Source organism: Mesoplodon bidens (genome assembly GCF_964165515.1).
Source record: "Mesoplodon bidens genome assembly, chromosome: 9".
NCBI lineage: Eukaryota > Metazoa > Chordata > Mammalia > Artiodactyla > Ziphiidae > Mesoplodon > Mesoplodon bidens.
In genome coordinates, this window is record NC_138166.1 from 54460235 (window position 1) to 54472729 (window position 12495).

The 12495-nt window shown below is 36.1% G+C and overlaps 1 protein-coding gene across 12 annotated transcripts in view; it reads right to left on the reverse strand.

Annotated features, from left to right (window-relative positions):
• The window catches only part of ADAM22 (ADAM metallopeptidase domain 22), a 235492-nt gene that overhangs the window by 35972 nt on the left and 187025 nt on the right, over positions 1-12495 (reverse strand). For 10 of the 12 annotated variants that reach the window (XM_081244763.1, XM_081244764.1, XM_081244765.1 and 7 more), the window contains exons 19-23: positions 11354-11404; positions 11066-11129; positions 9346-9451; positions 6723-6842; positions 2983-3151 (exon numbers count right to left, since the gene is read on the reverse strand). In XM_081244763.1, coding sequence (XP_081100889.1) covers positions 2983-3151; positions 6723-6842; positions 9346-9451; positions 11066-11129; positions 11354-11404 — 510 coding nt within the window. Of the gene's footprint in view, positions 1-303; positions 644-671; positions 775-2982; positions 3152-6722; positions 6843-9345; positions 9452-11065; positions 11130-11353; positions 11405-12495 lie in introns of those variants that run through there. The other 2 variants (XM_081244761.1, XM_081244762.1) reach the window with 2 other exon arrangements.

Genomic DNA, 12495 nt, shown 5'->3' on the forward strand with positions numbered 1-12495 from the left:
CTGAAATCCAAAATCAATCTAGAGTCAATGCCAAGTCTCTGGTGCAGAGGCATGAAAAATAAACATTAATTTCTAATTATTATATGCCTAGAATTTGATGGGCCTGAAAATTTATTGGTACTTTCTTCCTACTACTACTTTATATCTTACTCAAGTACTTAAAAAAATATTTTCTAGAGATCAACAGCTGACCCAGAGGGAACAGTGAATTTTAACAGAGGAATGAACTTATATGTCTAAAACAAAAATCAATGAAATGATTGGTTTGAATTTCATTCACTCAAATTTTATTAGGGAGATTTAAAAAACTAAGCAGAATTATAATCATTTGGCAATTATCCAATACAAAGGTTTCTTTCTTCTTCTTCTTGTTTTAAAATAAATTTATTTATTTATTTATTTTTGGCTGCGTTGGGTCTTTGTTGCTGCGTGTGGGCTTCTCTCTAGTTGCGGCGAGCGGGGGCTGCTCCTTGTTGCGGTGTGCAGGTGTCTCATTGCGGTGGCTTCTCTTGTTGCGGAGCACAGGCTCTAGGAGCATGGGCTTCAGTAGTTGCAGCGTGTGGGCTCAGCAGTTGTGGTGCATGGGCTTAGTTGCTCCACGGCATGTGGGATTTTCCTGGACCAGGGCTTGAATCTGTGTCCCCTGCACCAGCAGGCGTATTCTTAACCACTGCACCACCTGGGAAGTCCCTAAAGTTTTCTTTCTTCTAAAGAAAGGATCTTTATACCAAAATTTTATTCATCTTTTAGGAAGCAGATGAGATGAAGAGAAATCTGACAAAGAAGAGGGGAGGCCTGAGGCTTTGCAGTGGTCTGAGAAGAAAGCTTCACAAAACCGCAACCTGGGCACCTCAACCCAAGCTCCAGAGATTAGCTACCTCAGGGTCATGGAAACTGAGAATTCCCTCAAACAGAGCCTAGGAAAAAAATTCACATAAAATGGCACCAAATTTTTAAAAATTATCAGACAATAATGTCCTCATTTATATATCCAGGAAACAGAATCTATACCTAAGATCCTATGATTCCAAGCAACTTTGAAAGGAGTGGGAAGTAGGAGAGAATTCAGTTAGGGTTAAGATCAGAGAAGCGCTTCAGGAGACAGATTTTGACTGGATAGGTTTGTCTTTTGTCTGCTTGAATTTGCCAGAAGACAACATACATGCAGATCTAAATGTAACTATAAAATATGATTAACAAAGTGCAGATTTCAAATAATTCAGATTAGCAAATTTCTGCAGATTAACAAACATGCAGGAAGAAGAAAAAAGGCCTGGGTTTGAGACCCCACTTCACCACTATCTTTTCAACAGACCATAACCAGGCCAACTGGTTTCTCCAAGTATGTTTCCATATCATACAACAGCACCAGTGACATAGTGACAAGAACAGTGATACCGATGTACGATGATCATAATAAACCCAGTCATAGCTAACGTTATTGAACACTCACTATGTCACAAGGATTGTTTTAAGTATTATGTATAAGTTACAGGTGTTAATTCATTGATTCTTCACAACAATCCTGTAAACTAGGCAATATTATTATTCCCATTTCACAGAGGAAGAAAGTGAGTCACAGAGAGGCTAAGTAGTTTGCCTTAGTCACCCAGTTAGTAAGGAGTAGAGCTGGGATTCAAACTCAGACTGATTCCAAGCCCATGCTCTTAACCTACATGATGTATACTATATAGAGAATATCTACTGTATTTCTCATTTTAATTTCTGTCACATATACAGAGTTATATTAAAAATACATAGAATATAACTTTTATAATAATTATGCAGAATTATTAAAAATTATTGGATGCTATTTGCCACCTGATTTACTTGTGTCTATCACTCATTTACTCATTCCTTAAACAAATAGTTAATTGACACAACTGTGTTTCACACTCAGGACTTCTAGATGAATAAGATACAGTTATTCATTAGCATAATGATCAAGAAAGAATTCCATTATTCTTTTCTCCCATTCCCCCAAAAAGCATCTCTCCCTAGCATCCTCTTAATTATTAAGGAAAGAAGACTTAGCAGATCTCTTTATAGGAGCAGAACCACTTACTATATGTCTTCTCTATTCTCCTGTGCCATCAGAATCCCTATCCTTGGGCAAAAAGTAACAATTACTACTACCTCCCTAAGGAAATTCTTGGCATATCCCTTAGGGATATACATGGAATGACCAGGATTGAAGGCTTACAATTCCAGGACAGGGGTCTTTTACCTCAACTGGATAGTATAACCAGTTTAAGCAAAGAATCCAGAAGGAGAAAAAAAATCAAATCATAGCCATGCCAAAAGAAAAAGAACAAGAAGTTTTCTTTAGTGTACGAATTCCTAACTGAAAATGTCAAAACTGGAATCACTAATAGAGCATGTTTATTTAACCTATAAACTTACTTATATAGGACCTACATTATCAGATATATGACTTAACATATAGAATTTGGTCTTTTAAATACCACCATTCTTTCCTTTTATTTCTGAGAAACATTTCCTTAATTATTCTGCTTCTATTTCTAGCAGTTATCCTCAGCTGGTACCTACTGTTGTGGCCAAGGCAGTTATTTACGGTCTGTTCTAACGGGTCAGTGCCTGGATCATACCAGTTGTTAAATATTGTGGCCATTGCCCCTGCTTTGCACTCCCTTTTTTATTCCATTATAGTTTGTTAAAATTTGTCTCCTAAGTCACTTGTAGAAAACTAGCATTATATTAAAGATCAATTTAACCTAATAAGAGAGGAAGACAGAAGAATTTGGTTAGGAACATTAAATTTTTTCTTATTCCCACGCTTTCATAGATTACACGGCAGAAATATTCAAATGACTATGACCACATGATGGTTTACATACCAGCTAGAGAAACATGGACAAGCATGTTTTCGATTATTACAGAAATAAGCAGTTTAGGGTCTTGTCTGTTTCTGTGATATAAAAGGACTGAAAAGTTCCCCATGGTGAGGTACTGAATACTTACTCCATTTCCTGAACAAACAGTGCCTTCTTTAGTGCTTAAACAAGTACTAAAGTTGAAGGAAGCCACAGGAAGACACCTGTGTTCTAAGCACATCATTTGGGGACCACAAGGTGTCCCATCTTCCACATAGCCAAGGTCTATATCTTCGTCAAGCTTAACATGCCCACCACTAAAAATAAATTGAGAGCAAAAAGAAAATGGGATTCCGTGAATTCACATTCATCTTGAGAACATGCTTAAAAACTTAAAAGTAGGCAATATCACTTTCTCTATTTTCTCTTTATTATCTAATAAAAAAACAGTAGCATAAACATTTTCAACCCTTAAATGGAGACAGCAATTGAATCTTTTGATCTAATTCCTTTCAGAGATATTGATATAACTTAAGATTTAAACATAATTATTATAACAAGGGCCTGAATTGAAATGGCTTTATCATTTTGCCTTGGCTATCATGTACAAGTCAAGTAAGCCATTATTACTAGCATTTGACTTGATAAACAAGTAGGTTTCAAGATGTCAAATATATTTCAAACAAGGATGAGAATTTTTGGTTTGGGTTTACATTTCCCAAAAAAGATTGTTCTATTAACAAATTACAGCTGACCTTTGAACAACGTGGGGGTTCGGAGTGCCACCCTTCCCCACAGTCGGAAATCCAAGTTCCACGTCCACAGATTCAACCAATGGGGAGTTGTGTAGTGCTGTAGCACATATTTATTGAAAACAATCCACATAAAAGTGGACCCTCATAGTTCAAACCAGTGTTGTTCAAGGATCAACTGTATATTTGAGAAGACTATACTACTGCAACAGCTATTTAAAGTAGCAAGCCCACATATTATGCAGGAATAAAAAATAAACAGGATAAAAATAAATAAATTAAATAAACAGGATGGGAACTGAAAATGTATATTCATAATCAGTTTATGCATATGGTACCATGTCAGTGCTACTATAAAAATCTCCATTCTTTTTGTTTATTTTTAGCAAAATTATGCATGCACATAGTTTTAAGAGACAAATTGGTTTTTAAAATGCAATAAAGCGATCCACTGCCCGCTACTGCTCTGTATATCCCTCCCTGAAGGAAACCAGTTTCTACTCTTAATTGACTCATTTGTTTTTTATGTACATATCTTTAAATAATGAGTTTGTATCACTATTTTTAATTTTTCCATTTTAAGTATTATCAATTGACTTCCCTCTATGGAATCTGAGAATTCATCTCTCCCCTTCCTTCCATCACATATTTTGTTGATCGATAGTTAAATCAATAACAAATTGTGCATTATTATGATTATGTAAATGTTATTTAGTTGAGTGATATAGTACGCCATAATTAAACCCCTTTTCCTTGTACAACTTTTTGTTTTCCCTCAGATTGGCAAGTCTCTTATTTGTTTGTTGAAGTATCACTACCTCAAAATTAGTCCAATTCTGCTGTTAAAATCTCCACTTAAGATGTGCCTGAACATCAGTTCACCTTCCTGAAATAATCTCTCCTGGAGTTTCCACCTGAAGTTTCCTCTGCTCCTATCTGATTTGGTTGGCTCCTGTAAATGGTTCAGAGATGGACATCTTGGATTTCCCCTCACGATTCATTGGAGGATTGCCATATCTCTAAAGCATGGTGAGTATCTTGTTTCCTAAACCCCCTGTGTTTCTTTCTTAGTTTACTTCTTCATTTTGGTGCAGCACAATTTCTAATAGCTACCTGAGAAAGGACACAGGGGAGTAAACTCGGGGGAAACTTGTGTATTTAAATGTGACTTTATTTTCTACCCTCACACTTGATTCATATTTTGCCTGGGTACAGAATTCTAGTTTGGAAATCATTTTCTCCATTGTCTTCTGGATCCCAGGGCTCTTGTTGATACACCCTAAACCATTCTGATGCCTGATCCTTTCTTTCTCTCCTCTCTGGAAACAGTTGGGATCTTTTTCTTTGTCCTAAGTTTCTGAAATTTCCTAACGATAAGTTTTGATGTGTCTCTAATTTCGCTCATTGCACCGTGCACTTGGTGAGCCTGGCAATATGGAAATTCAAGTCCAGCAGTTCTAGATAATGCTCTTGGAGGTACTCATTGCTAATTTCCTCCCTGCTGTTTTCTCTGTTCTTTATTATTTCCATTCCAAAATGGGGAGCTTTGCTCTATGTTCCCTTTCTTTGCCTCTTTGCCCTATTTTCTGGGAGATAATTTCAACTATTGAGTTTAATTTCTGTCATCGTGTTTTTAATTTCCAACAGCCTTTCTTTTCTTTTCTTAATGTTCCTCATTTTTAAAAATAGCACTCTATTCTTGTTTCATGATAGAAATGTCTTATCTCTCATAAATGTTGATAGCTGGTTGCCGTATTTTCTGTTGTTTGTTTCTCTCTCTCCCTCTCTCTCTCTTTTTTCATGTTAGAGTCTTTCTTCACAAATCTGATAATCTGCTCATATTTGAGTTGGGGAACCAGACAGATGATTAGAAATTCTAGGACTTTCTGACTGAATACCAATGAGGCTGGACGACTTCTATACAAATCTGATATTGATATTTCCTGCTGTCCTTCAGTTTGGAAACCTTCTGTTTTATTTTTTGCAGACTGTAAAGCTCAAATCTTTCATGGGAGGGTGAGCAATCCCCCGTTTAGCTGAGTCAGGGAAGCAATCTGTGGATCTAGCAGCTTCTCTAACAGACTTCACCTATCTTCTTCATTTTAGCTCCTTTCCCAATCTCCAACTCGTTTACTCCCTCTTCCAGAAGTAGATGACACTGCCCATTTTTGAGCCTTTCGGGACTGACAGTATGAATTGGGTTATTTCTTGGTTTTCCCCATTACTGACTTAGGACTTCAGCTTTCTTAGTTTTTGTTTGTTTGTTTGTTGTTGTTGTTTATCTATTTTATTTTATTTTTAATTTTTATTGGTGTACAGTTGATTTACAATGTTGTGTTAGTGTACAGCAAAGTGAATCAGTTATACATATACATATATCCACTCTTTTTTAGATTCTTTTCCCATATGGGTCATTACAGAATATTGAGTAGAGTTCTCTGTGCTATATAGTAGGTTCTTATTAGTTCTCTGTTTTTTATATATAGTAGCATGTATATGTCAACCCCAGTCTCCCAATTTATCCCTCCTCTCCCTCTTACCCCCTGGTAACCATAAGTTTGTTTTCTACATCTGTGACTCTACTTCTGTTTTGCAAATAAGTTCATTTGTACCCTTTTTTTAGATTCCACATATAAGCAATATCGTATATTTGTCTTTCTTAGTTTTGATAATCATCTACCACACATCTATTTACTCTCCACGTTCCAAAATTATGTTGCTGTTGTTTCCACTCCCTTTCTCTGCTTCCCTGTGGATAAATGAATTCTAAAAAAGATCCATTTGGTGTCACTTTAGTGGGATTTCAGAAGGGAGCAAAAGAAGATGCATATATTTAATCTACTGATTTTACCCAGAAATCCTCTTTCATTTCCCTTAGTAAGAATGAAATGCAAACTAAACCCTGAAAGATTTTACTGACCAATTAAACATAACTCTAGCCACCATATAACATTCCGCAGTCAACTAATTCTCTTCTTTTCATATCTTTTCTGTCAGGATTTCCTTAATCACCTCTATGGACTAGAGTCCATTTCATCTTACTAACATACACATGGACTGAAAACAGAAGTAATCCTAAGCTACATTCCTGGGAAATAAGATGACTAATGTTCTCATAGAATGGTTAGATCATTACCTGCAGTTTAATGTTCTTGCCTGCTGTACAACTAAAGTAGATGTGATTTCACCATCGAGTTCTCCAAGCCTCGGGATATTACCAATGTTTGTACACAAAAGGTAACCACAAAGCACATCCCTGTGTCAAAAAAGTATGAAGTATTTACTTTACTTCTTTCTCCAAAGACATAACAAATCCTGTAAAGTTAGAACAATAACCTTATCTAATTTTAGCATTTGTTTTTTTATCAACTATACTATTTCCTCAAATTATAAGCAAAGTAAAATGAGCTCAAATTAGTTTACCCCTGCTTTAAAAAGTGTCTTCTCTGAAACTCTTGTTGGTGCACCAAAATCCCAACTGTGTTCTAGCCTTTCCTTTATTGTCCATTAAGTATTTATCTAAAGGAAATTACCCATGAAATAGACTTTTTTTATATCCAAATCTCTTTCCCCATAACACATCACTGGATATACTAAAACATTTACAAAAATATTTGACAAGTGAATGAATGATCTTTGGATGAGTATTCTTTTAGAATACAGTGCTTTCTTCAACCTATGGCACCAGAATTAAAGAAGAGTTTATACGTTTCATATACTTTGTAGATTCTCAACAACATAGGCTCATGATCCCTTTTTCAATGTATGTCACTACTCCCCCAGCTATCACATACATACAATTCTAGTTTAACTTGTAAAATATTTTCATTTGTGCTAAATACTATCTTACTTATTCTCTATATTTAACACATTTTAATTGTTAATATAATAATGATAAACACGTTCTAATAAATATCTTACAAAGACTGATTAGCAGGCCAGCAAGACTATATATGGAAATATTAGGCTTTATCAGATAGACAAAGAGAAAAATTAAGACTTGTATCTATCACCAACATAAAAAAATATGTATTATTTCATTCTTGAAAAATATTTTTTATAAGTTATATCATTTTATTATATCTATCATAAATGAATATGCTTTCTTAACACAGAAGAGATATGCATTGAACATTTTTTTGTTGGAGTTTACTAAATACTTTAGGATATATAAAAAAATTAGACATGATTTTTATCCCCAAGGAAATTATACTCTGGATGAGAAGAGAATCATATACATTAATCAATTATAAAACATAGAGTTGGCAAAAAGGGCCATAAAAATAGTACAAAGGGCTGTGGGAGTTCAGTGGAGAATAGGGAGAGGATTTATTTCCAGAGTAAATCCAGAAATAATTTACAGAGAGAGCATTGTCCAAGCGGGGCTTTGAGGATGGCTAAATTTTTGGCTGGTAATGAAGTGAGTATAGAGGGTGCTTCCTAAGGAATGAATAGCACAAGCACAGGCGTGGAGGTAGGACAATAAAATGTATTAGAAATGGCCAGGTTTGCTAGACTTTGGAAGAGCAGAAAAATATGTAGGTTGGGGCCAAATTGAGGAAGAGGTACAGAGCCGACCTAAGGTTCAGTTTTGTTTGTTAAGCAAGACAGTATGACATTCAGCAAAGTGGTTAAGAGGGAGTTCTAAAATCAGACTGCTGGAATTCTAATTCTGCTTCTGTTATATCCTAGTTACATGGCCTTGGTCAAATTAATTAACTGTGTCTCAGTTTTCTCCTCCATAAAACAGGGCAAACTGCCATAAAGATTAGATGATATAGCTTATGTAAAGTGTAATACAGTGCTTAACACATAGTGTGCGTTCAACAGACGTTGGGTATTATTCTTACTATTAATTAGGTATGTGGAACCAGTGAAATGTGAACAAAGAATTTTTGACATGGTCAAAAAGATTCAGGAAAAGATTATTCTGATGAGAGCATGCTAGAGACTGCTGGCATAGAAAACTAGTAACAGGCTTTTGTAATAGTTGAAGAGTTGATATAGGTCTTAGTTGGGGTAATACAATAGAAGTAGAAATGAAGGGATGAACTAAAGACAAAGGGTAGAGGAGTAAAAGAGAACAATGAACATGATTTGGCATTTGGACAAGGAGCCAGAGGGCAGGTGGCATCAGGGATCACCCTGAGGCTTCTAAACAGAAGGACGGTGAGATATTAAGACCTTTGGCAAAAAGAGGCCTTTATAAAAGTCAGAGCCAGTTAATTCAATCTACCAGCACTGAGGACATATTCTGTTGGCTTTAATTTTTGTGGCCTTTGAGAGGCTGACAGGTGTCTTCTAGGTGAGAAAGTCCTGAGGCAGCTATAGGCATGGCCTGAGCCTTAGGGGAGAGGTCAGAACGCGTGTTAAGATTTGGGAGCTTTCTACAAAGGCGATGCTGGAACTGTGGGAAGAGGTGAGATGAAGAGAATGCTTTACAGGATGCAGAACACAGGAAAGTCCTGGTCACTCAAAAAGTAGTGCCTGCAACTGAGGTATAAACTCTAGCTAATTGGGCTTCCCTGGTGGCGCAGTGGTTGAGAGTCCGCCTGCCGATGCAGGGGACACGAGTTCGTGCCCCGGTCCGGGAAGATCCCACATGCCACGGAGCGGCTGGGCCCGCGAGCCATGGCCGCTGAGCCTGTGCGTCTGGAGCCTGTGCTCCGCAAGGGGAGAGGCCACAACAGTGAGAGGCCCGCCTAACAAAAAAAAAACAAAAAACAAAAAACAAACTCTAGCTTATTTCTCCATCTCACCGTTTGTTGCACTGTATCCATGTGTCTTTGTCTCTCCCACAGTTACCCTTCTCGGTGCCTTCAATATTCAGCTTCTCATAGCAGTATTTGTCTGATGCTGTCACCTCTGAAGCAGAATAGAGTTTTCTATCAGTGAGAGATACACCACATGAGTTGTTCAACATGTTTGCAGTAAGAGGAAAACACCCACGAAGGACCCTCCTTCACTACAATGTTATCAACTCCAAAAACTGTAGCTATGGTTCACAAGAGTTCCCTATACCAAAAGCATCCCTCACTCAGGTACATTTTTCACAACTGCTCCTCTGAAACTTGGAAAACAAATCTATTTAGATCTTTGATAGGACTCAGGCTATAGGTTCTAAGGAAAACACTCCTCAGAATTTGGCCAATAATTAGGGAAAGATGCTACCAAATGTTTCATTGAATAAATACTCAATGCTTTAATCTCAGTGCCAAATATAAAGCATGAATTTCTCACTCAGCAACTTTTATGAATCATAAAGACGATTTTATTAAACGAGTGATGTACTATAATTAAAGATTCAAGAAACAGCAGTATTTCCACCTTGTTTATTAATTTTAACAGCTATCGAAAAATGTTACTCTACTTTTAAACAAACTTGAATTCCAGTTAAATCTCTGAAAGTCAAATAACATTTTTAAGTCATGTCAGCATCTCTGTCAGGATTATTTTTGCTAAAGCCAAGGTTGATAGATGGAGCTATCCAAGAGTTAGATCAAAACAACTTTTGCACTAATCAAAGATGATTGTTGGTATGTATATATAGATATATTTTAAACTAATTATATTGGTAGTTTCTTTTCCTACTTCTTGCTGTCAGCCACTAATTTTTCTTAAGGGGAAGAAGCAAAAACCATATTTCTTTGTCCAGAGCATAAACCTACATAACTAAATTTTTCTCCCATCCCCATGTTTCTCTAGTTGTTCCAAAGAGAGCATACACTTCCCCTCCCAAAAGGATTATAGCCACTGTTTGTGACAATTAAGGATTATCATTATATTTATAGCTTGCTTTCTAATACAAATCATCTTTTGGAAGAGTTTAAAACAAAAACTGCTTTCAAAAGGGCGAGTAATACTTCTGGAAAATAAATCACATTTAAATATACATTCAAGTTAAATATGTTTTAGATTTAAATATCATATGTTTCCCTCTGAAAATCTGATGAATTTTGAAAGAAATAACATTAAAATATCTTTATGATATGGCAGAAATACCTCAGCAGAAATTCACCTATAACAGGGAAAACCAGCTGGAGTTTAAGAAAGAGTTAAGGAAGAAAAAGCAATTCTAGCTAAAATGCTACAGTTCTTATCCAAGGGTGCCCTATCCAGGGTCCATGTCCATTCCATGTGGTTGATGGGTTTTGCCTAAGGATACTAAAGACAGCATAAGAGGAGTTAAAATCCAGGTTTGCTCTATTCTCCAAGCTGCATGCACTAGAGTGGACTTTACCTGCCTGGCAGCAAAGATACTTTCTGTCCAAAGACACGGCCAGCTAGCCAAGAGGTATGGAGCTGTATCTTCTCAAAGAAGGTGCTTTTCTCTAATTTCCACAGAAGTGCCTCTGCTAAGACCTGCAGTGGCTTTGAAAATCCCCTAGTCATAAAGTAGTTGAAAAATTATTTCCAGCTCACATGTCTTTGGGCCAGATACCATACTTTGAAAAGGATCAAGCCATACTATTTACTCACTTTGCCCCCAGATGTATTTGCATTGTCTATCCCTGGTTTTACATCTTCCTCCAAAGCAAATTCCCTAAAATGGAAAAGCATACCCATTAGAGACACAATGTCCCCTTCTGTCAGATAACTGAAAAAGTAAATATGACTAGGAAAACTAGTAGATGAGTATTATACAGGCCTTTTATCTTCAGAGTTGATTACAAAACATTTAATATGATCTTCCTACTTTGATAAGACTTCAGTATTTCTTTCATGCTGGTACACATGAAACATTTAGGTAAAGATGAAGTAACATACCTGGACACCATCACATGAATAACCATCCATCTTATGAATATTGGGGGCACACTAGGAAAAGAAAACAGAAGTATGAACCAAATGCACAGCAAAATATCAAGATGAGCTAATCCCTTTATAAATATTTTCATTTTAAAAATAAAGTCCGATAATATAGGATAGTCTCCCAAACCATCTGAAAATAAAAACAAACAAGATCAAGAGAAATCAAAAGGAAATGCAACAGTTGGTGCACTTTCCCCTAAAAATATGGATCTACCAGAGGCAAAAGTAGTTGATTTGTAAATCCTTATTTACAAATAAAAAGAACTGACAGCAATGACTCAGCTAACTTACACAGACACACTATTCCTCAGAGCAAGAAAAACAAGAGCACAAGACAAAAGCAAGGAAGATGACAACAGATGGAGCAATAGGTATGGTTTCCTCTTTTTCACCATGAGAAGTAACATCGCCCTTACACTTAAAATGACTCTCAAGCAAAGGTTCACCCTGGACATGTTAGAAAAAGACATGCTTTATAGCCCACCCACCCCCTTTTCTTTCCTTGTAGCAATTGCAGAAAAGACTGCAAAGCATTCTTATGTGGATAGAAAGAGAGTGTAATTTTTTAATTTATTATACCTCTTTTCTAGCATTATAGTAATTACATACTCATTTGAGAAAAGTTAGAAAATGTGAAAAAGTAGGAAAAATTAAAGACAAAAGTCTCTCATTTTCCTACCACCCAAAGACAACTATTTTTTATATTTTGGTACATTTTTTTCCTCTACCATTTTCTACAAAATGTGATATTTTTAAACATAAGTGTAATCAAGTTATAGATAATGTTTTATATTCTGTTTCAGCCCTTTACGTTCATCAAACAAGTTTCCTCACGTCATAATAAACTTTTTTGCAGGTATCATCTTTATAGCTGTAACACATTGCCCTGAGCTAACAAACCATATAATCAATGTACTAAAATATTTAGTTATAATTATCTCCAATTTATGCTGTTACAACCAATGGAACAAGAGCATCTTTGTACGTACATCATTTTCGGATTTAGAATTCTTTTAAAATCCCTGCTTATCACATAATCACATTTCAAAGAAGTTGTACTAATATACTTTCATTCCCAGAGCCCATTCACTGTATCT